General features: G+C 45.3%; 1 protein-coding gene across 1 annotated transcript in view; it reads left to right on the top strand.

Moving 5' to 3' along the window:
• The window catches only part of LOC115081569 (fibrillin-2-like), a gene marked incomplete at its 5' end in the record, with an annotated part of 190,616 nt that overhangs the window by 27,553 nt on the left and 139,572 nt on the right, over positions 1 to 23,491 (top strand). Inside the window, 3 exons of the mRNA XM_029585997.1 lie at positions 6,698 to 6,932; positions 7,696 to 7,864; positions 18,052 to 18,424. Coding sequence (XP_029441857.1) covers positions 6,698 to 6,932; positions 7,696 to 7,864; positions 18,052 to 18,424 — 777 coding nt within the window. The remainder of the gene's footprint in view (positions 1 to 6,697; positions 6,933 to 7,695; positions 7,865 to 18,051; positions 18,425 to 23,491) is intronic.

The following is a 23,491-nucleotide window of genomic DNA, read 5'->3' on the forward strand; positions in this document are numbered from 1 at the left end:
CTCGTTTGCCACCTCTTGAGTTGCTTCTGATCAGGCAAGGCAACCTCACAGTGGGCGAGTACACCATTCTCTTTTGAACCCTCACCTCTGAGCTTCATTGGGGCAAAAATAGTCTGTCATCTTTTGGCAAGGATTGACAGACCGAATAAAGGATGAACTGGCAGATTAGTACATCCCAACCACACATGAGGATCTCATCTCCCTGGCTATAAGGGTAGACCTCTGGTTCTAGAAACAAGCCCGGAAGAGAGGGACCTTCCGTTAACCCTCCAACTAAACCCCAAATTCCAGTGACCTCCAATTCCCGCACCAGTCTCCCCGGTCACCTTGCTTCCAAAGGAACCCATGCATCTGGGTAGGGCCCATCTCACCGAGGAGAAGAAACTGAGTCATACTTGGCATAATTTCTGCCTTTACTCTGCAGGTCAGGGGCATTTTGCCAGCCATTGCCAGGAAAAAGCGGGAAACTACTGAGCCTAGGGTTGGTTGGGGAGGCAACCATAGGTCGACCTACTATCTCTCCCCAACTACTTGTGCCAGTTTATCTTCTCTTCAGAGACACCGTTGTCCACACTAAGCATTTCTGGATTCTAAAGCAGGTGACAACTTCATTGTGGATGATTTGGTTTGCCAATACAATCTACCCACTACTACACTGCCTATCGCAGTTACCATATCCTCTATATGTGGCAAACATCTGCCTGGACGTCTAGCTCTTGCCACCTTATCGTTAACCCTTCAGATGGAGCTTCTACCCCAGGAGACAGTCTCCTAAGTTCCACCCAGGGCTATCAAATCCCTCATTCTGGGATTAGCCTGGCTCATGCTGCATAACCTATAGATACACTGGGGAATGCAGAGATAGCTCGATAGGGACCATCTTGCAGAAATGCTGCCTCTCCCAGGTCCACCCACTGGTCGTAACCGTCCGGACAGCTACCTTAGCTCTGCCAGGTCTTCCGCCCCAGTATATGGCATTCACTGATGTATTCAGCAAACAGGCCGAGATCCTACCATTGCGTCAACCCTACAGTTGTCCAATTGATTTGCTGTCCGGCAAGATGCCTCCCATGGGCCATGTTTATCCACTTTCTGTCCCTGAGACCAAAGCCATTACTGCCTACATCCAGGATAACCTGGAACAGGATTTTATCCACCAATCGTCCTTTCCATCCAGAGCAGGATTTTTTTTTCATGGGGAAGATGCCTTGCTCGCTAAGGCTATATATAGACTACCAGTGCCTCAATACCATCACATGAAAAACCCACAATCCATTACCCTTTATCATGGAGCTATATGACCACTTATGGGGGGGGGGGGGCAAATCTTCTCATAGTTGCATCTCAGGGGAGCCTATAACTATATGCATCTGGGATGATGATGGGTGGAAGACGACCTTCAACACCCAGGATGGCCACTATGAGTCATGCCTTTCTAATGTCCCCAGCATCTTCCAACAAATGCTAAATGAGACCTTCCAAGATCTCCTGTATTCCCATGTGGTGGTATACCTGGACCTGAAAGCCCAGTAATAATGGATGATTTCCATTACCATAGTATTGACTGGGTGAATGTCACATCAGGACATTCTAGAGAAGTAAAGTTCCTAGATGAAATAAATGACTGCTTCATGGAGCAGCTGGTACAAGAACCAACAAGAGGGGAAATTATTTTAGACCTGGTCCTTAGTGGAACACAGGATTTGGTGCGAGAAGTAACAGTATCAGGGCTCCTTGACAATTGGATCATAACAGAAAGCAAAAAGAAAATTTGAAAAGAAGCTTGCTGTCAAAGCAAAAACTCATAATAAAAACGTTTTCAGGTACATTCAAAGTAAAAAGCCTACGAGGGAGTCAGTTGGCCCATTAGATGGTCAAGGAGTAAAAGGGGCATTTAAGGATGACAAAGCCATAAGAGAGACACTAAATGAATTCTTTGCTTCTATATTCACTGAGGAAGATGAAAGAGAGACCCATGCCAGAAATGATTTTCAAAGGTGATGATTCAGAAGAACTGAAACAAATCTCTTAGAAGATGTACTAGGGCAAACTGACAAGCTAAAGAGAAATGAAATTGCAGACCTGCTATTGGAAATTTGTAAACTATCAGTAACATCATCTGTGATACCTGAAGACTGTAGGGTTGCCAATGTAGCACCAATTTTTAAAAATGGATCATGAGATAATTCAGGAAACTACAGTCCAGTGAGTCTGATGTCTGTGCCAGGCAAAATGGTAGAAGCTATTATAAAAAAGAAAAACTGCTGAACATACAGATAGGCATAGTTTAATGGGACAAAGCCAACATGGATTTAGCCAAGGGAAATCTTTCCTCACAAATTTGCTACATTTTTTCAGGGCGTAAATAAGCCTGTGGATAAAGGTGAGCCAGTTCATATATTGTATTTGGATTTCCAGAAAGCATTTGACAAAGTCCCTCATGAGAGACTTCTTAGGAAATTAAAAAGTCATGAGATAGGTGGAAGTGTCCTATTGTGGATTTCCAGCTGGTTAAAAGAGAGAAAACAGAGAATAGGGCTAAATGGTAAATTTTTCCAATAGAAAAAGGTGAACAATGGAGTGCCCCAGGGACCACTGCTTTTTAATATATTTATAAACGACCTGGAAATGGGAAAAAGTGAGGTGATCAAATTTGCTGATGACACAAAATTATTCAAAGTTAATAAATTGCAAGAAGATTGTGAGAAATTGCAAGAGGATATTGCAAAGCTGGGAGACTGGGCATGCAAATGACAAATGGAATTTAAGTGGACAAATGCAAAATGATGCACTTAGGAAGAGTAACACAAATTATAGCTACATAATGCAAGGAGTAACTACTCAGGAAAAGGATCTAGGTGTCATCATTGAAAATACATTGTAATCTTCTGCTCAGTGTGCAGCAGCAGCCAAGAAAGCAAATAGGGATTATTAGGAAAGGAATGGAATAAAACAGAGAATATCATAATGCCTCTGTATCACTCCATGGTGCAACCTCATTTTGAGTATTGAGTGCAGTTCTGGTCACTACATCTCAAGAAAGATATAGCAGAATTAGAAAAGGTACAGAGAAGGGCGACCAAGATGATAAAGGGGATGGAACAATTCACCTATGAAGAAGGCTAAAGAGGTTAGGACTCTTCAGCTTGGAGAAGAGACGGCTGAGGGGAGATATGTTAGAAGATATAAAATAATGAATGGAATGAGGAAATGTTAATCAGTTGTTTACTTTTTCAAAAAGTACAAAGACCAGGGGGGACACAATGAAGTTATTAAGTAATACATTTAAAACTAACAAGATAAAATATTTTACTCAGCGCATAATTAAGCTCCGGAATTCATTGCCAGAGGATGTGGTGAAAGCTGTTAGTGTAGCTGCATTTAAAAAAGGTTGAACAAGTTCCTGGAGGAAAAGTTCAATAATCATCATTAAGGTAGAGTTGCAGAAATCCACTGCTTATTCATGGGATAAGCAGCTTGGAATCTATTTACCCCTTCGGAACCTGCCATGTACTTATGACCTGGCTTGGCCACTATTGGAAATAGGATACTGGGCTTGATGGACCTTTGGTCTGAGCCAGTATGACAAGTCTTATGTTCTTATTTTCTCATGTTCCCTGGCACAGCATCGAGAACACATGAAACAGATGTTACAAAAACTCTGTGAACACCATTTGTATGCAAAACTTGAAAAGTGTATGTTTGAGCAAGAGAAGCCATCATTACTGGGCTACATTGTCTCCCAGCATGAACTACATATGGACCCAGAGAAGGTTTAAAACCATTCAGGACTGTCTGCATCCCATGGGACTTAACATTTCCTTAGCTTTGCAAATTACTAATGTCAGTTTATGCACAAGTACTCCTCCTTAGAGGCTCCCCTTATCACCCTCACCAAAAAGGGCACAGACTGACGGAACCATTCAGGCCTTAGCCTCAAAAGGGAGTGTCTCTGAGATCCTTGTCTCTGCCATCCGGACCATTTAAATTCCTTCATCGTAGAGGTAGAACCCTCAGGGCAGAGGCTTTCCTCTCTCAACACAATGATCAAGGGAGCCTTATGCCATGCTTTTTCTTTTCAAAGAAATTCACTAAGGCAGAAAAGAATTATACAATTGGGGACCGGGATCTTCTGGCCGTGAAATTAGTGTTGGAAGAATGATGCCATTTGTTGGAAGGGTCTAGGTGCCAGATCATGATCTATACAGACCTTAAAAATGTGGAATACCTACCACAGGCCCAGCGTTTGAACCCTAGTCTGGCCAGATGGTCATTGTTTTTCAGTTCCTTCAATTTCAAATTTCAGTACAGTCCAGCGAAGAAGCATCAACATTCCAATGCCCTTTCTAGGTCATTTGGGATCGAAGACTACTCGGAGCCTCCCAGCCACATCATTGACCCAGTGAGAATTGTAGTCACAGCTGCTGTACCTTTCCTTCCGGGGAAAACAGTGGTCCCCATATGACTACGAGAAAGGGTGCTTAAATGGGCCCTTGACTGCCATCTGTCCAGAAACCCAGGAGTCACCAGAATGCTGGAATTAGTGCTCCACCATTACTGGTGATTGTGAGTGAAGCAGGATGTGCAGCACTATGTAGAATCTTTTTCCACTTGTGCTCTCCATAAGAGCTTCAGTGCTTGACCTTGGGGGTTGTTGCAGCCATTGTCAGCCCCTGAGGAACCCTGGACCTACCTGGCCACTGACTTTGTCACTTACCTTTCCTTCTCTAAAGGTTGCTCCACCATCTGGGTAGTAGTGGATCACTTCTCCAAGATAGCTCACTTCATAGTTCTCCCATCTGCACCAGAATTAGCCTGCCTTTTCGGCCAACATATCTTTCACCTGTATGGGCTTCTCACACATATCCTCTCCTATCAGAGAATACAGTTTACAGCCCGTTTCTGGAAAAATTTGTGCAAGACGTATGGAATATCCTTGGATGTTCCCTCCTCGTATCATCCCCAAAGCAATGGCCAGACAGAACCAGGTCATGAAAGGCTTCCTGTGAACCTGTGTTAATGAGCTTCAGGACAACTGGGCCTCACCCTTCCCCTGGGCAGAGTTCTGCCACAATAATCATGTCGGGAGTTTGGAATCTCACCTTTTCAAATTGTGTGTGACAGATATCCTAGAGTACCACTTCCCGTCCCAGTGTCAGTCTTCTGTCTTGTGGCCAACACTATGGGCCAGGACTTCAAAAACGTATGGCAGAGGATGTGCCAGCTCCTTCCTACGGCTGCCATTCAAGAAACAAGTGGACAAGACATGCCAACCAGCATCACAATTCAAGCCCGGGGAATTGGTGTGGCTAAGTACCCAGAACCTGCAACTCAAGATGTCCTCAGCCAAATTTGCACCATGGTTCAGTGGGCCATTACCCATTGTCTGCTACCTAGAATCAGTGGCCAACCAGTTGAAACTTCCACCCATGATTAAGATACATAATGTGTTCCATGTCTCCCTCCTCAAGCCAGTACTCTTGTCAAGGTCCTCATGGCCTCCTCTTAAACCTGAGGTAATTTCAGAAGAAGATACTGAGTTTGAGGTTCAAGAGATCCTAAACTCCAAAAGAGTTCGGAATAAGTTACAATACCTGTGACTGGCCTCACTCAAGGCGTTGGGCAAGGGCTGGTGGAGCGCCACCAGCCCTTGCCCAACGCCATGCTGCTCAGGTGCGGCTGGGACGCCACCACACCAATCCTTGCCTAGGCCTCTCTAGGCATGCGCACGCTGCGCGGTGGTGCCTCTTAGCCCAATGGTGGAAATTCTCCTTTGGCAACCTCCCAGTAATGGCAGCCAGCCCAGAACATTTAAGGACTAGCTGTTCAGTCCATTGTCACCTCAGCAATAGATCCTCCTGCCTTGCAGTGCATGTTGCTAGTTCCTGTGAGCCTCGTCTTGCTGTTCCTATTCCTGCTCTCTTGCCTTGTGTCCTTGTCCTCATGCCTTGCCTCCTTGCATGGCTCCTACCTTGCCCTACTCCTCACTTGTCTTGCCCAGTCCTTCCTGCCTTGTCTTGTTTCCCTACCTTCTATCTTGTCTGTCTTTTCTGTCTTAGCCTGACTTCCCAGTTCTAACCCCTGCCTTGGATTCTGACTTCTCTTTGGTTTGCTGCCTGCTCTGAGCCTTGACCTGGACTCTGACATCATCTACTTGCTACCTGCCTTGACCCTTGGACTGAACTTGACTACGCTCTGCACTTTGCCCGCCCTGGCAACTATCGCAACCTGGACTCTCCCTATCCACCCCTTGAGGGACTATCATCTAAGCCCTGCCAGCCCCTGGAACCCAAAGTCTCAACCCAAGGAGAATGGGGCTGGTACAGATGGAGCTCCAGGTCCTGTCCCAGCAAGGACGTGTCTGCCAGCTGTTGGTGTGAGCCTAGTGGGTTCATCTACTAGGCTGCGTCAACCACACCACAGCCTAATGGCTCACCAACTATGACACACATACACACTACGAAAAGGGAGTTGGAGAGTGTGGACACACACTCTACCCAAAGGGAGTCGGAAAATGCATACACCCACACTCTACCCAAAGGGAGTCGGAAAATGCATACACACACACTATCTGAAGGGAGTCCGAGAACATACACACACCTCACCTGTCTCCACTTTATCTCTCCATGTAACAAAGCAGTTTGTTTGATCTTTTTATGCTGCTCTAATGAACCTCCTGGCCTTGCTCTTGTTTCAGATGAAAATGAGTGCTCCAGCTCCTCATCCTGTGGTGCTGCTTCCTGCTACAACACCCTTGGCAGCTTCAAATGCGTCTGTCCTTCCGGCTTTGACTTCGACCAGTCGCTTGGGGGGTGTCAGGACGTGGACGAGTGCTCCTCGGGGACCGGCAGCCCTTGCAGCTATGGCTGTTCCAACACTGATGGTGGCTACCTTTGTGGCTGTCCTGGGGGCTACTTCAGAGCTGGGCAAGGGTAAGGGACAGCTTTCATAACAATCACTGGTCCACAGGGCAGTATTCCTAACAGTCTCTTATTTAAGCACTCAGACCTGACAGAGCAGTAAGGGCTGGTAGAGCTTAGTTAATTGTCCAAGGTAAAAGTAATATGCCCTGAATTCCTTACTGAACTAAGACCTGCAGAGCTGGGCCTTATTGCTTTTAAAAACCCAAGTTTCAGTTGAAAATTAAAATTAAAAGGTTAAACAGTTTAAAACAGGGGTATTCACTCCCAGGCCTCAAGGACCACCAACCGGTCAGATTTTCAAGGTATCTCTAATAAATATGCATGAGACAGATTTGCATGCACCTGCCTCTATTGCATGCAAATCAGTCTCATGCATATTCATTAGTGGTGTCCTGAAACCTCAATCTGTTGGTGGCCCTCGAGGGCTGGTGTGAATACCCTTGCTTTAAAGCTTTCCCTCTTCCACTAAGCTGACCAGACGTCTCCAGGTCATCAGGGATGGGCTGAGCCAGTCCCGCGCTGGTAGTTCCTGCTTTTCTCACAGAGCTGGAACTTACAGGCCTACAAACATAACGGAAATTAAACTAGGCCTGGCTCAGCCTGTGCCTGGTGACATGGAGCCATCCCCTTTTCTTCTGGTGGGCTGAGCAAGCTGCAAGATATTCTAGATGAGTCAGAGCCTCCTGTTACTCAGTGCAGAGAAATAAACAGGCAGGTGCTGTGTCGTTTTAATACAAGACCGACGCAATGTGTTTTGCTCTCACCCCTGCAGGCACTGCGTTTCCGGGCTTGGCTTTGGCCAGAGTTCCTACCTGCCGGCGCCTGCCGAAGAGAGTGAGGAGAACCTGCTGTCCCCTGAGGGCTGTTACGAGTGCAAAGTTAACGGGTATCCGAAGCGGGGCCGCCAGCGTCGCAGTGCCAACGCAACAGGGTCTCAGGAGGTAATGATGAGCGGGGAAGGTGAACGTTTAGTCTTACCTGTTAATTTCCGTTCCCTGAGTCCTGCCACAGCAGTCCAGAATAGTAGGGTTATCTCTGCCTGTTAACAGTCTGAGTCAGAGGAGAGACACTGTGGCATCCCACAGAAATGGAGTGTGAAAAGCATGTTTGCATACATGTCCGTGTGAGAGAGAAAGAGAGTTGTATGTGTTTGGGGGAGCGAGAGAGTTCACATCTACCCTCACGCCCTAGCCTCCCTCACTCTCTCCCCACTACATTCATCCTTCTCCACAGTTCCACTCCCTTCTTGTCTACAAATTAAGCCCTGAGCACAAAGCACCCCTTGGAATCTGTTGACTCTTCAACAGGGGCTGAGGGGATAATCTGCTTGATTTACATGGACAGTGAGACTTCCGAAGCTGCCCTGTCCCCATGAGGGCCACTGGAAGAGATAGTGCCTGTTTACTAAAGGCAAAAAATGACCTTGGATAAGAAGGATGACACTGGTTAATGTGTGGAAAGACTAGGAGGGATCATTGCCAATAATGGTCTGTAACTCTGGGCATAGGCCGGTAGGGAGTCAATTTTAAGGAATATCCTTTGAGAAGATTGAGCATCTCAAAGGGAGGAGACTAGAGTTCTAAGAACAGATCCAGATTTCATTGGGTCACTGGAGGTCGGAGGAGAGGACAAATACACTTAATGCCAAACTCCCTGAACCTGATGAATAGGGTATTAAGAGCTTAGCCCTTGTTCCAAACCCTTTTGCAGAAAGGTCAGCATGGAACGGGATGTCCACTTGCCAAGGTGAAATGGCCAGAGAAAAAGTCACTACTGAAGAATTTTCCTCTTTGAACTAACCCACTCTGCAAGGGTTAAGGCTGATAAGACAAAAAACAAAGCTGGTTCCTGGCATACCAAGCTATGAGCAGTCATTAAGCTCTTTTTTTTCTGGCAGCTGAATCTTAATGGCCTGGAAACTAGCGATTTGCCATCAGTTTCAATTGTAGGGGATCCCCATAATGTATTCTGTTCAGGAAAGCTTCCAGTCTCTGCTCACACACTCTGGAGACCAACTTATTCCTGTTGAAGAAGTCAGTTTAAATGTATGCTACCCTTGCAACATGAAGTGCTAGAAACTGCAGTAAGTTCTGCTCTGCCAACCAAAACAACCTGGTTTTTTTTTTCTGGGCTATTGCTGGTCTCCGAGCGTCCCCTTGCCTGTTTGCATCAGCAGCTATTAAGGGTAGGCTGGCCCGATAGCCTTGGTTTGTGGTTTGTTTATAGACCACATGCTTTTTCTTCTTCTTTGGACCAGATCCCTTAAACTATGTGAGGGGTGTAGAACACATCCCAGGACACCAGGCTTACTCTGACGTGCCCATAACCAAGCTGGGAGGATCCAGATCCATTCCTTTTGATAGACTATGGTACCTGCCACTCAAGTCAAATCATCCCTGACTGAGTAGAACAGGAGAAGCACCTATTGCGGGTACTAGCAAGCCAACAGGTGAGCTCTGACTCCAGGGAATTAGATCCGGAGAGGTCATCACAGAACCCAGGAGCTGGTGATACTCCTACGCTCTAGGAACTGCAGGGGATAAGTCTCACACTTCTGCTAACCATTTACTCACTCTCACCTGAGTCAGAAGGCCTCAGCCTACCCTGATATCAAGAAAGGTCCCGCCAGCATTCACTGTTCTAAATGTAAGTCAGTGGGAAGCAGAGTGCTATAGGGCTCTGCCCTCTTCAATGTTTATCTTGCCCCAATTTGCAAGCTTTTTTCCTGTCTCGGCGTAAATTCTTGTGTCTATACCAACAACATATAATTTTTTGTTCAAAACTCCACTAACTGGTCCGATATTCTGAAATTAGTCTCATTAAGTTTACATTCAATTAATTGTTGCTTATTTCACAACAAACTATTGTTAAATATCGCTAAAACCAAGCTCATTATTCTTAGTAAATTCCCTCCATATAATGTTCCAGTTTCCCTGAAATTTAACAACCACACCATTCCCATTAGCCATCATGTGAAGAACCTGGGGGTTAGTGTTGATGCCTTTATTTAACCAGAAGATTAAAGCAGTTGTGAGATCTTCCTTTTTCAAACTACGCACTATAAGGAAGCTTCACCCTCTGTTAGAGCCCAATGAGTTTCGCACTGTTCTGCAGGCTTTGGTCGTAACCGGCTTGGATTACTGTAACGCGCTTTACGCAGGGTTTCCAACAAAGGTGTTGCACCCACTGCAACTTGTTCAGAATGCTGCGGCCCAGATCCTCACTGCAACCCCCCATTCAGGGGGTTCATTACACTGGTTACTTATTAAATACAGGAGTCAGTACAAATTAGCCACCTTGATACACGGACTTATTCATGGAGATACAGATTGTTGGATTAGGATAATTTTTGAGGATCTATAAACCCATCATTGGGTCACTAAGATCTGAGGGCAAGGACTTGCTGAAAGTGCCTAGAGTAAAGCTGGCGCATTTAGATACCACAGGTCCAACCTTATGGAATTATGTACCAAATAATATCCGATCCATTGATTGCCATAGTATATTTAAAAAGGCTCTTCCTATTAAGAGAGCATATAATTAGGAGTCAGTCATTGTCTAGTTGGTCAGAGGAATAAAGACAGCTTGATTACTGTGTTTTGGCAGGTTATGATGTTTTTGTTTGTGTTTGATGCCTATTGGCTGTTTTATGTTCGTCCAGAGGATTGTGTATGTTTTATCTTGTAATCCACCTCAGACCTTTGTGTGAAGAGTGAGGACAATACATTTTAATAAACAGACAATAGAAAAAGCAAACCCAGCGATTGGGAAAGTACCAGACTTTCTACGTAGCCTACCACTCAAATCAGCACTTCGAGAACCTGAGCTCCCTTGGATGAGGTTGACAGATAACTCCTTAGCCTTCATAGGTCAAAGTAGAGATCGAAATAAGGCTGGGATGTATCCTTCTGACCCTGGAGTGAAGGACTTTGCCATTGCAACAAGTCAGAAGTTGAAAGTGGAAATGCTTCCTTTGAATACAAAATGCAAAGGGATAAGAGAATTTCTAGAGATCGTCCCAGATGGGAATTCAATAGAAACTTCTAAAAGGTCCAGGAAGGAAAAGAACTCCTCATGCCTCACAGCCAGACTGATGGAGTAAGGGTTTGCATAATGCAATGGGGCATCCCAGGACATTGAATGACTCCCTTCTGGCTGAAGGAGCACCAAAGGAGACCGGCCTTTTTCTTTCAGAACCCCAAATAGGCGTACTGAGCTAAGCCATGAGCCTTGAGTGGTACTGAAACACAGCTATCAAACTCTGAAGCTTCCCCAGAGCAGCCTTTACTACCTACTCTTTGACGCCGACGTGCAAGGAAACACCATCAAGGTACTGAAACTAAGGGGGGGGCACTAGGGACCACCAGTCCCATACCATGACCAGTACCACTAGCCTGAAGGAGTGAAGAATCACCCACAGTAGGGTCACTGTAACTGATTCATACCAGAATTGCTTTTGGGGGGGAAGGAGGTGGCAGGGAAACCTGCCCTTCCAAGGGCCAGATGAGTATCTGTTTTGACAATTCGTGTAATCCGTAACTCTACAACCAGGCTGATCAATATCTAGACAGAGTATCACCTCGCCTGGCTGATTCTTCTGACATCCCTCAGGTCAGCAAGGCGTCAAACAGTCCTGAGACTCGTTAACACTATCCTCTAGGAATATTTCTTAAGACAGACCTCAAACTTTGAACCTGCTGCCCCGTTTTGCGGTCTATGGCCATTACTATGGCACCAACGCAAAGGATAGGTGGGAACAAGCCCCTCTTTCTGGAATAACCTGAGGTTGGAGGAGCCCCCTTTGGAGGCAAACTCTCCTTATTCCTGGGTTTCCAAGAAACTATCCTCCACCGTGATCAGCTTCCCTGCTGGCCACAAGGGAATCCAATGGAGGAGGCTTCTTAGCAGCCCAAGGTTAACCAGCCACCCTAGTCCAGAAGGACTCTGTATCCCTGCATAGACAAAGGTCCTTAGGGAGAGTAAGAAGAGTCTCACTGAAGCTCCTGAACTCTAATGCTCAGGAACTTGCACCTCTTTTGTTTAATTGTCTGAGGGAGGAGGAAGTAATACTTTATACTTGAGGTGCATGCACTTTTCCACAAGCACACCAGGAATTTTATTTATTTATTTAACATTTTTATATACCGAAATTCATGTAGCAAAAGTTACATATCAAGTGAGTGCCTTCTGAGAATGAGCCCTGTGCACATGTATTCATAACAGGGCTGCTCTGCCACTTGGTCCCGAGGGCCTCTAACTGGTATTAGTACAAGCAGCGAATATGTGACTGCATGGGATACCCTAAATAGGTGGCCAGTGCAGACTGACGAGGTAACAGGGCCATCTGCTTCCCTTTGCCTGCTGGCTTTCCATGCGCAGGGAATAGCTGCAGCGCTTGCCACCAAAAACACTCCAATCCAGCTGCGGAGATCCCCCCCCCCCCACCCCCCCTTTAAGAGCTGGTTGTTTCCACAACTGCAGTGGCCACCATCCAAACGTCTCTGGGAAGGAAAACAGCTGTAGGCATTTTGACTTTATAGGAACAGGCCGAGTTCCAACAGCTGCAGGTCCTGCCACGACAGTGAATAATTACGTCTGCCCGGAGGGTTTACAGAGAGGAGAAGACCCTTCCCTGTTTGCAGTTTTGTAAAACATTCTCACGGCAGCCGCTGAAGGACTGTAGCTGGCTGTGCTTTCTATTTATTTATTTATTTATTTAATTTATTTATAGATTTTTATATACCGGGGTACGTAGATAACATCACCTCGGTTTACATTCAACAATAATTCAGCATTGCGCTTTACAATGAAACATAGTAACTGAACAAATACAATAACATGTATAGTTTTGAATTAAAAAAAAAAATATATATATATATATATATATATATATATAAACAATAAATGGTAGACTGTGGAAATTAGGAAGAAGAGCGGAGGATTCAGTTCATTAATAGTATGCTTTTTTAAATAACCAGGTTTTGAGATTTTGTTTAAATTTTTTGTGGCAAAGTTCCTGGCGTAATTCAGAGGGCATGGTGTTCCATATAGTTGAACCAGCAATGATGAATGATCGTTCTTTTGTACTAGAAAGTTTGGTCAGATTGGGTGCTGGGATCTTTAATTTGGCTAAATGCTGGAATCTCGTTGGGCGGTGTGAAGTTTTGAATTGAAGATGATCGGTGAACCAGAGCATATCTCTGTTTTGAATAGCTTTATGGATCAGCGTCATAGATTTATATATTATCCTGGAAGATATTATATTTATTTATTCTATTATTTATTTATTCTTATAAAAGCAGCTTTGCTGCTGCTTAGCCCAGTCAGTCCATAGGTAAGGGGTGCAGGTGAGGCCAGATTTCAGATTTTGGCGCTCATAGGCAGGACTGGAGGATGAGAGAAGGGGTTCACCTTGTTGTTTAGGGAACAGGAGATTCCCTCTTGGAGACTAGAAAGCCGGTGTGGGTTTTTTGGGCCAGCGTTCTATAGTGGTGCTTTTTTTGAAGCGGCACCAGTGTATTGCCTTAAAGCAAGAAGGAGCAGGCTCCTCTTCGGCCCAGGTATTCAATGCCTTCAAAATTTGGCGCCCTCTGCAGTTGCCTAAATCCAGGCCTGGGTGCAGAGCTTGAAGGGAGGAAGAGGACCCACAGCCACAGCCTCAGGTAGAGAGGAACCTGCCAAAGGCTTCCCCTTCCAGACCTCTCAAGGCTGGAGGCCTGGGAGCCACCTGCCAGGCCCTGCTCAGTCAGGTCCAAAGGAAACCTGGGGCTCACTTACTGACACTGCTCAGTCAGGTCCAAAAGGGAATCTGGGAGTCACGTATCAGTTGTTACTCAACCAGGCCCAAAATGGAACCTGGAAATCTCTTAACCTAATGCTGCTCAACTAGGCCCACAAGGGCACCCAGGATCCATGGTGCAGGAGTCTGCTCAACCAGGCCCTAAATGGAATCCTGGAAACCATGACCCTCGCCCTGCTCAACCAGGCCCCAAAGGGAACCCTGGAAGCTATGATCCAGGCCTGTTCCACTACAGGAGCCATCACAAAAATTGTTTGCCCTAGGAGCCAAGATACTGATCTACCAGGGAAAACCGCACACAATCTGCTGCCCTGGGAAAGCCAGAGACCTGGGAGCTGAGAGCGCCTACTGCACAAGTCCAGCATGTGTCCACCATCTACTGGAGACAGAAATACCGACTATTGTCAGCGTAGCACCAGCCTTTATACCAAGTAATAATGTCAATGAAGAAAAGGCGGGTCATCTGCTTCCATCTGCTATTAGATGGAGATAACCCACTAGTCTGGACTGCTATGGCAGGATGATAAGGAATGGAAAACTTGGTTGCCTAAGGGCTCTGCAAGGTGACAGGGCTTAGCTGCCTTGTGTCTCTTCCTAACACTGTTACCTCATGCAGCTTTGGCTGCGAAGGCTCTGCAGTGTCATGCTGCATGGATCAAACCAGCGATGGTCTCACACAGTAGATAGCTAGAAATCTATTATAAAGCAGGCAAACATTTTATATTTGCAGGTGCTTATTAGTAATTTTTTCCAAATGGACAATGGACAAAAGTTCTTTTGCAGCCTGCAGTGAGATGAACTGCATCAGAAGTGCAGACAGGGTGTAGCAGCTCTGAATGGAGGACCCTCTTTTTAAATTACTTTTTCTGCTGGTTTCAGGACAGACTGATCTGGTTCTGGTTTTGCCCCATTTGCAGCGATTAATATAATTGCTACAAGTTCATGCAAGAGAGCACGTCCCACATCCACAAAGAGGCGATACGTCCTCATTCCCAAAAAGTCAGGAAGCCTTCGCCCAATTCTGGATGTCAGAAAATTAAACACATAATTCAAGACAGAAAAGTTCAAAATGAACTCCTTGGGCACTGCCCTTCCTCATTTAGAAACAGGTGACTGGCTAACACTGAACCTCAAAGATGCTTCTCGCCATATCCCTATTCACACATCCCACAGGAAATTCTTTCAGCTTGCTCTGGGGGAGCAGCATTATCAATATAAGTTCTTCCCTTTGGCCTAGCAATTGCTTACCAAATGCCTGGCTGTAGTAGCAGAGCATCTTAGGAAAAACAGCATTCTAGTGTTTCCTTATTTAGGCAATTGGATAGTATCAAGCAGATCTTACACTCAAACCAGCAGCAATATGCTCTTTGTTCTCAACATTTTACAGCTACCAGGATTCGTAGTCAACCTGGAAATATCGTACCTCCATCTCTTTCATTGTCTGGAGTTCGTAGGAGCCCAATTAAACACCAAGATTTTCTTTCATGTCAAAGAATGCATTAAAATAGTTCACACTGTTTCTAATCATCCAGTAGTGACAGTGCAATTTTTTATGCAAATGCTAGGGCACATGGTGGCCACAGTGCATGCGACACCATTGACAAGGCTGCACATGAGATAAGCATTTCAAGTTTTGTTGGAAGCAACACCTTCGGATTCCAGTTTTGAAAGATCTCATATGGTCCATAAAATGGTCAACAAAACCAGTGAATCTCCTTCACAGTCTCTCATTTCACCCAATGAAGATTTGACAGGTAATAACCACAGGCTCGTCTCTTCACAGTTGAGGAGCTCATCTAAATAACATTTGTTGTCAAGGGACATGGTCAAATTGCGAGATCAAGTATCATATCAATCTTTTGGCGCTTAGAGCAATTTTCAGCATTCTTCAAATATCAAAAACTGGATAAAACATTCTATAATTCAAATTCAGACAATCAAATAGGAATGTTTTACATAAATAAAACAAGAAGGCACAGGTTCCGCGATCTTATCCAGAGAAACCATAAAGATTTGGAACTGGGCTGTACATAAAAGCATCACATTGTCTACCATTTATCTCCCAGGCAAGCACATATTCTAGCAATACCTCCAGTCTCCTGAATGGTCACTTCACTACACAGATTTACAGAGTCTTTTCCACAGATGGGGAATGCCTCTATCTGCATCACCACACAATCACAAACTTTCCATATTTTGCTCCAAGAAATGAGTGATCAATGCTTTGGCATTGGACTCGTTCCTTATTCATTGGGACAAAGCCCTCATGTACACATTTCTACCAGTTTCTCTTATCTCAAAGACCTTACTCAAGTTACCAAAGGACAGATATTGTTTTCATGGCTTCAAAGGCTAGAGATAGCTCCACTAGTTCACCTTCCAGTTTTCCCAAAACTCCTAACACAGACTGAGGAACTCTCTTCTGCATCTCAACCTTCTGTCTTTGGCCTTGACAGTGGATATTGAAAGCAAAATAATAATGACCTTGCTGTTTCCTTCTGAAGTAAAACAGGTTATACTAGCAGTTATAAATCCTGAGGTCCATATTCAGGCACAGTCCGGCTAGCAAAATTAGCCAGTTAAACTTATCCAGCTAATTTTGGAGGTATATTCAGTAGTGAAGCCGCACTATTGAATGTAGTCGGCTATCTTAAAGTTAGCTGGATAACTATAGCTGCCTAACTTTAGGATAGCTCTTTTGCCCGATGAGACATAGCCGGCTAACTCAACTCCTCCAGGTCATGCCCCTGAATCTCCCCCAACTCAGTCGGCTAGAATTTAGCTAGATATGTGCCCAAATATTCATTTAGTTAGCTAAAGTCTGAGTTAGCTGGCTAAATGCTTTTGATTAAGGTCCTCCCTGCAACTAGATGTTCTTATAATTTCAAGGGAAGATTTGCTGCTTGGTGTGCCTGGATCAAGGAGATCTATTTATATGCCTGATGTCATCAGTACTTTTTCATTTTTCCATTTCTGATTTGAAGTCAAATTCTGAATTCATTTGAGAGTAATTGTAGTATAACATCAAGATTCAGAAGGCTTATCTATATCCCATCTTCCAATAGTATCTGAATTTATCAAGGACTTGAACTGTTTGAAACCTCAAGCTCAGTGGGGGTCTTAATGTGGTTCTTGCCCCCAAGCGCTTCCTACATTTTTTCCAAGGCCTCATTCATCCTCAGTTAAACAGTTTCTTCATACTTTGGACTGGAGATGAACCTTGCTGATCTACCTGGATAGATCAAAGCATGTTAGAAAGACTTCTTAATTGTTTTTCGTATGATGGCAGCACCCAGAGTCATCCGATTAAAAAAAACCGACACTTCCGTCATGGTTATCTTAGTGTATTTCATACTGTTTCTCCTAAACACGGTTTCTTCCTTCACAAAAGTAAAAGCACATCAAATTGGGGCCACTGCAACTTTCTGTAGCTCATATGAGTCAATCATTATTCAAGACAATTAGTAAGGCTGTCACTTGCATTTCCATTCATACTTTTACTAAACACTACGGCTTGGACCAGGATTTCCATAAGGACAGTCGTATCTGCCAAGCACGTCTACAAAACTGATTTTGATTCCAGCTTCAACTTCCCTCCCTCCACTTCTTATTGGTTGCTGTTGTATTCCTGCTTGTCCACGGAGAAAGTGAATTTGTGACTGGCGGGTCTCTGTGGACCGAAGAACAAATCAGCTTCCTCGAAGTTAAACCTAAAACCGAGGAATGTCTGAGGCAGCTCGCACGGCGGCGGCGGCAAAACAGGAATTCCCGTGCATTCTTCAAAAGACAGTTCTCTCCTGGCTCGGAAAGAATGAAGCGTTTTCCACATCTGTGCTGTCAGATCAGGTCTCCCCCGCTTATGTGGCTGATTTGTTCTACTGTCCACGGAGAACACCCATTACAGGTAAGCAAATTCCCATTTCTAAGGATCCTCTCCGCTAGTCCCATACTTTCTGAAATCTCGATAGTGCTTTTACTTCCGTCGCTGGGAGGTTGCTCCATACACCCAGCGCTATTTCTCAGAAGAATTATTTCCCAATGTTACTCCTTGAGTGTTATGTCATGACCCCCCCCTGGTTCTACAGCTTCCTTTCTGCTGAAAAATGTTTTGTGGCCATTATTTCTGTCTTGGAAATATTTGAATGTTTCTCTCATATCCTCCTTTCCTGCTGGGTATATGTTTGTATACCTTTAGTCCAAAGTACAAGGCCATGCATGCAGTGTGATAGAACCAGGATTGGATCAGCCCGTCCTAAACAACGTTGCTGGTTGTGGTGTTTTAGGTGTGTTGTGTTCGGGTTTTCTGACCCTACTGCTGTTTCCTATCAGGGTGACCCGATCAGCCTGGCCAGCATGGACACCGAGGCTCTGCTTCTGATGACTCTCAACATCTCTGAGCTGGCCCATCGCCAGCACATCCTGGAACTGCTGCCAGCCCTGGAGGCGCTGGAGAACCACGTGCGGTACATCATATCCCACGGCAACGAGGAGGGCTACTTCCGCATCCATCAGGAGGAGGGACTCAGCTACCTCCACCTGGGGCCCCGGAGGGCCACGCCCGGCACCTATGCACTGGAGATCACCAGTGTGCCCCTCTACCGCAGGCAGGAGCTGCGGGAACTGGAGCACCAGAATGACCTCAACTACCTTGCAGGAGAGACTGGGCAGGTGCTGCGCATGAGGCTTCAAATCAGGCTTTACTAGGAGCCGGCACAAACGGCAGCGTCACCACACCCTTCCACAGAAGCCACGGATGCAGGCGCCTGGCTCGTACCTGCCCAGCCCCGTGTGTCCGTACTTTGGCACTGAAATTGTACAATAGGTGGGAAACGTGTAATATGTGCTTTAATCAACCAAAAGTGTCTGCGACTCTGTCATTTTTTTTTTCCCCCCTAAATATTTGTAAATTGTTTTAATTTTTTATGCTTGGGTTTTTTTTGGTTTTTTTTTATATATATTTTATGTGGCTTGTACTTCAGATGTTCAGAGCATAACAACAGGAACAGACGTGTCAGCGTGTGGAGGCGGCAGTGGTTAAAGCTGGTTGCGTGCCTCCCCAGACAGAAGTCAGCAGTAATATTGATGAAAGGGGGAGGGGGGATTCTCTCTTCCCTCCTGAGCTGTGATTTATCCCACTGCTGGCTCTGGAAAACTTGACCGTCCTCTTATTCCTATCTGGATTCAGCAGCAAACATTTTTTCCTATCTTCTTGGACCATACTTTGAAGACATATTTACTTAATATTTATTTTATTGTTTCTAAAGGTGATAAAGTGACCTTCCTTTTGTGGGGTGACTTTATAGCTGTTCTACCCAATAGGCATTCCTGTTAGGAGTTCCCCCTGTATTACTCCTGCCACAGGGCATCCAGAGATGCCCCAGACTCCAGCAGGGCAGGGGAAGTTGGACTCAGGTTGGGACAGCGACAAGGATAAGAAAGAGAGGAATTCTCGATTGCTCAGCCATAAAAAAAAAAAGACACTCTGAGCTGCCTCGTCTTTCCAGAAGCTTAGTCTTGTCTTATCTGGAAATCCTTTCAGTTACACCAGAAAGAAATGCAAAGCAGTAATGAGTGCCGGGGCCAGGCAGCTTCTTGTAGTGAATGCCCCAGTGAACGGAGGCAGAAGCTCTGCAGGACTAACCCAGCGGGGGGCATTATCAGCAGGCAGTGCCTCCAGTCATAGAGGTCACTGCGAGGGCAATCTTCAAAACATTTTATGTGGGTAAGTGCATGTTTACCCACCTAAAAAGTCCCTTTGATAATTGCCCTCTTCCCTCAAGTGCGGGTGAGCCTGCCCTTACCTACGTGAAAGAAGGGGGCAGAGTTAGGTCAGAGGGCCGAAATTAGGCTCGGGGGTTTCACGTTCAGATCTCTGCACATACTTTCATGGCACATACTTTGCACCTACTTCCATGCAAGTACAAAGCATCCATGCTATATGCGCTGTCCACGCTGTCAAGATCCCCATGAGAATTTCCCTTTGAAAATTAACTTGCATTCATAGGACTGCAAGATCCCCATGAGGTTTCAAAACTGCTCTCTATAAATGGTTAAAAAAAACCTCCTCTCTCTAGGTATTTTAAAATGAAGCAAAATAAACAATTATCATACTGAAGTCAGGCTCACTGGTCTATAGTTTCCCGGATCACCTCTCGAGCCCTTTTTAAATATCGGGGTTACCACTGGCCATCCTCCAGTCTTCAGATACAATGGATGATTTTAATGATAGGTTACAAATTACTTGTAATAGGTCTGAAATTTCATTTTTTGTTCCTTCAGAACCCTGGGTGTATACCATCCGGTCCAGGTGATTTACTACTCTTCAGTTTGTCAGTCTGGCCTACCACATCTTCCAGGTTCACTGTGATTTGGTTCAGTTCATCTGACTCATTCCTCTTGAAAACAGTCTCCAGAATTCCTATCTCCCTAACATCCTCATCAGTAAACCCTGAAGCAAAGAATAAATGTAATCTTTCCGGGATGGCCTTATCTCTCTGGCCACACACACTGTAGGCACATAGCACACAGCACAAAATAAGAAGAGAACCAATAGTTTGGAGCAAACCAAGAAGAAAAGAAAATTCTTGGTGCAAATTGGAGAAAAGTGTTATTAGTAACACCTTATGCATATCTATCTCATGAGCAGTCATTGTGCTATCCTGAAAACTAAAGAGGTTAAGTGTGCCTCCAGGACAGGGATGGCAACAATTGCCCTATAGCCTCCGGCCCTGCTCTGTGTCCCATTCAGGTGGGCCCAATTTAAATGCCCTCTGCGAAACCCCAGAGCTTGGGGAAATTGCTCATTTCCAGAAGTGAATACTTGACGAGCAGTGATACCTTGTCCAGGGCTCTGAGATCCCTCAGGCTCCTTCAGACAAGACCCATCTGGTCTGAAAAACCCATATAGAAACATGAAGGTAGCAAAAGACTGTAAGGCCCATCTAGTCTGCCCATCCACCTAACTAGATTAGCTTTACAACTCCCATCATTCCCTTAGAGATCCCCTTTGTTTATCTTATGCTTTCTTGAATTAAGATACTGACTACGTATCATCTCTGGATAACTCTTACACCAGTGCAATAAAGGTTATCACAGTCTGCAGAGAAATGCCCAGGACTGATACGGTTGCTAGAATCTACCGTGGTTTAACAGTGGCATTTGTTAAGGCCCCAAATTCCATGGCTGGCTTTCCGTGCCTGGCTTTTAGTTTATTTCCAATTCTGTTGTGGCTTTGTGTGTCACATGATCTGTGCCCTCAATGAAGTAAATGTTCAACATACGCTAAAGACCAAAAAAGAAATAAAGAATGAGAGATTAGCAGGATGGGCAGGATGGGCCTGGTGTCTCGGGCAGGATAGGCCTGGGGTCTGGCAGAAGCCAAATACTGTGGAGTTGAAAAGCATCAGGAAAGAGTAAAACGTCAAAGCATCAACCAGCAGGAATACTTTTACAGACCTACAAAATGACCCAGGTTCTGGAGAGATAACTTTGGACCAGTCCTGATTTTGGGATCCTATCCTCAGCCACATCCCTTTGTGGTGCATTTGAGTACCCAATGGTGCTGATTTCCTGGACAACAAACGCACAAATGTAATTAAAAAAAAAAACAGCCGGGCCACTTGGCAGCTCAAACTTTTAATGCGCAGGGAAAGTGATGTGTGGTGGGTCTGACGTGCTTGTCATCCGTTATATTTTGCTGTTCATAATAAGCTTGAGGTTAGCCTCGGTGAAGCTTCTGGGCCTACTGCCTGGGACACAAAATGGCATATTTTGTACAGTTGTGAACATGTAAAGGTGCTGGCTCGCACAGCGGTGCAGCCACTCTTACTCCATGTCATCAGGTGATTCAAGGCCATTTCTGGCGTTCTGGCTCCTAACTCCGTGCACAGCAGCAGCAACAGGGACCAGGACCAAAATGCATGGACAGAGGTGAGGGAAAAGTTACCAGGAAAAGCAAGGACCGGGCTTAGCCTCAGGATGACATGGAGTCAGGGTGGCTGCAGTACTACAGTAAAACACAAGACTACCTGAAATCAGGCTCACCACGTGACTCCATTGTTTGCAGGCAGGGTAGGGCCAGTCCTGGTTTTTACCACACATATTGTCCTGGTTTTTTTTCTTCGTTTGGCTCCACAGTTTCTTTCTGCTGCTTTGGGCTTCCAGCTCAATCAGAACAGGCAACAATGAATTTTTGCTCCCAACTATCTGGGATTTCCCCCCTGCCCCTATTTTATAACTCCCTTCTCCTCCTAGCCCAGCCATCGTAGGTACTGTCCTTGGCCAGGAGCCACAGACCTTAGCTTCATCCATAGCCTGGCATGTGTGCACCCTAAGTCCAGACGGTGCATGATTCCAATGAATAATATCTGGGACGGCCCTCCCCCCTATCTGCCGCCAGAGTCTGAGTATGCTGTGCTTTGGGAGCAGAAATCGGGCATGCGAATCAAACCCAGGCCTTCCATGTGGCAGTGCACAGCTGAAAACCCCAGGGGGGCAATCCGATTCAAAATTACAAATCCGTGTGTGCAATGGGGCAAAATCAGGACCGGATCGACTTGTTCAGGTTGACCTGGCAACCCTAACCGGAACACATACCGTGCTCTTCATGCGGAGAGGGGTGCGGCCCTCAGAATCTGCTGCTCTGGTTAATTTACGCCGGGCCCTCTGCTCTGTTTCCGGCTCCTCCGCAGCACGTCTGCCAGCGTTTTTAGTCTTACAGCGAGGAGCAGGTCTGGGAATGCCTATGTTTGTAGCTTTATTTTGTTGTTGTTTTACAATGTTGGTGCTTTTGTTGTGTTATTTCATTTTAATATGATTTTGGGTTTGTTTGATTTTTTTTTTGGTTTAACTAAGCTGTCATTTCAATATACAGTCCAGGAAACGTGAAAGCTGTACTGCAGCTAACAGCAAACTTGAAATCTCTTCTTATCTGGCACAGGTGCAGGGCCCCATAAGAGCTGAGCCCCCCTGCAAGAAGTGCACAAAAGTCTCCTCCCGTGACACTCGGCCACAGATAGGATTTTTCTCTTTGAGTTTATTACCAAAAGGTGCTTTTTCCTTCATTTTTTATTATTTGTTTTGCAAACTGAAAAAAAAAAAAAAAAAAAAGAGACAGGGTTTTTCTGAATTTCTGTGTTGAGCCAAAAGTGTTTAAAAAAAAAAAGGTAAACATTTGCATTCAGTCCTGAATTGTCTATTGTTTAAAAATTTGCTTTTTTTCTAATTTTATATATATATGGAAACAACCATGATCTTCCATGTTTAGAAAGTGGTCTGCACATGCAATAAGCAACTGTTTAAGCTTTCTTATCTCTGTGGAATTTGTTTTTTTTATATCAGAAGCAACAGCAGCAATAAAATTATTTTGGAGTAATGCGTTTTGCTGCTTGTGTGCTCTTTCTGGGATGGCACAAGGACTGAACATCACCTACTATGCATAATAGCATAGTAGGTGATAACAGGAAAAGAGCAACCAACCAAACCCAGTCCCTGAGGCCGGGGGTTGACAGAGCGGCACGTAATACCCCGGTGTGAGAGCCCGCCCTAGCCCTGTGTATAGGCACAAGGACATTATGAGGGCTATTTTCAGCCCCCCCCCCCCCCCCCCCCCCCCGCACAGATTGCAGGCCCAGAGGTATTCGGCTGATACTATTTCAGAATGAGTTGCATCTTTCCGCGGCTAACCAATTATTCACGCCTCCGTAGCCTCTCTGCAGTTCTTTTCCTCCGCTTTCCCTATCACTGCTTCTCGGGGGCTTGCCCAGCTGTC

The sequence above is a fragment of the Rhinatrema bivittatum genome, unplaced genomic scaffold (assembly GCF_901001135.1).
Source record: "Rhinatrema bivittatum unplaced genomic scaffold, aRhiBiv1.1, whole genome shotgun sequence".
Lineage (NCBI taxonomy): Eukaryota > Metazoa > Chordata > Amphibia > Gymnophiona > Rhinatrematidae > Rhinatrema > Rhinatrema bivittatum.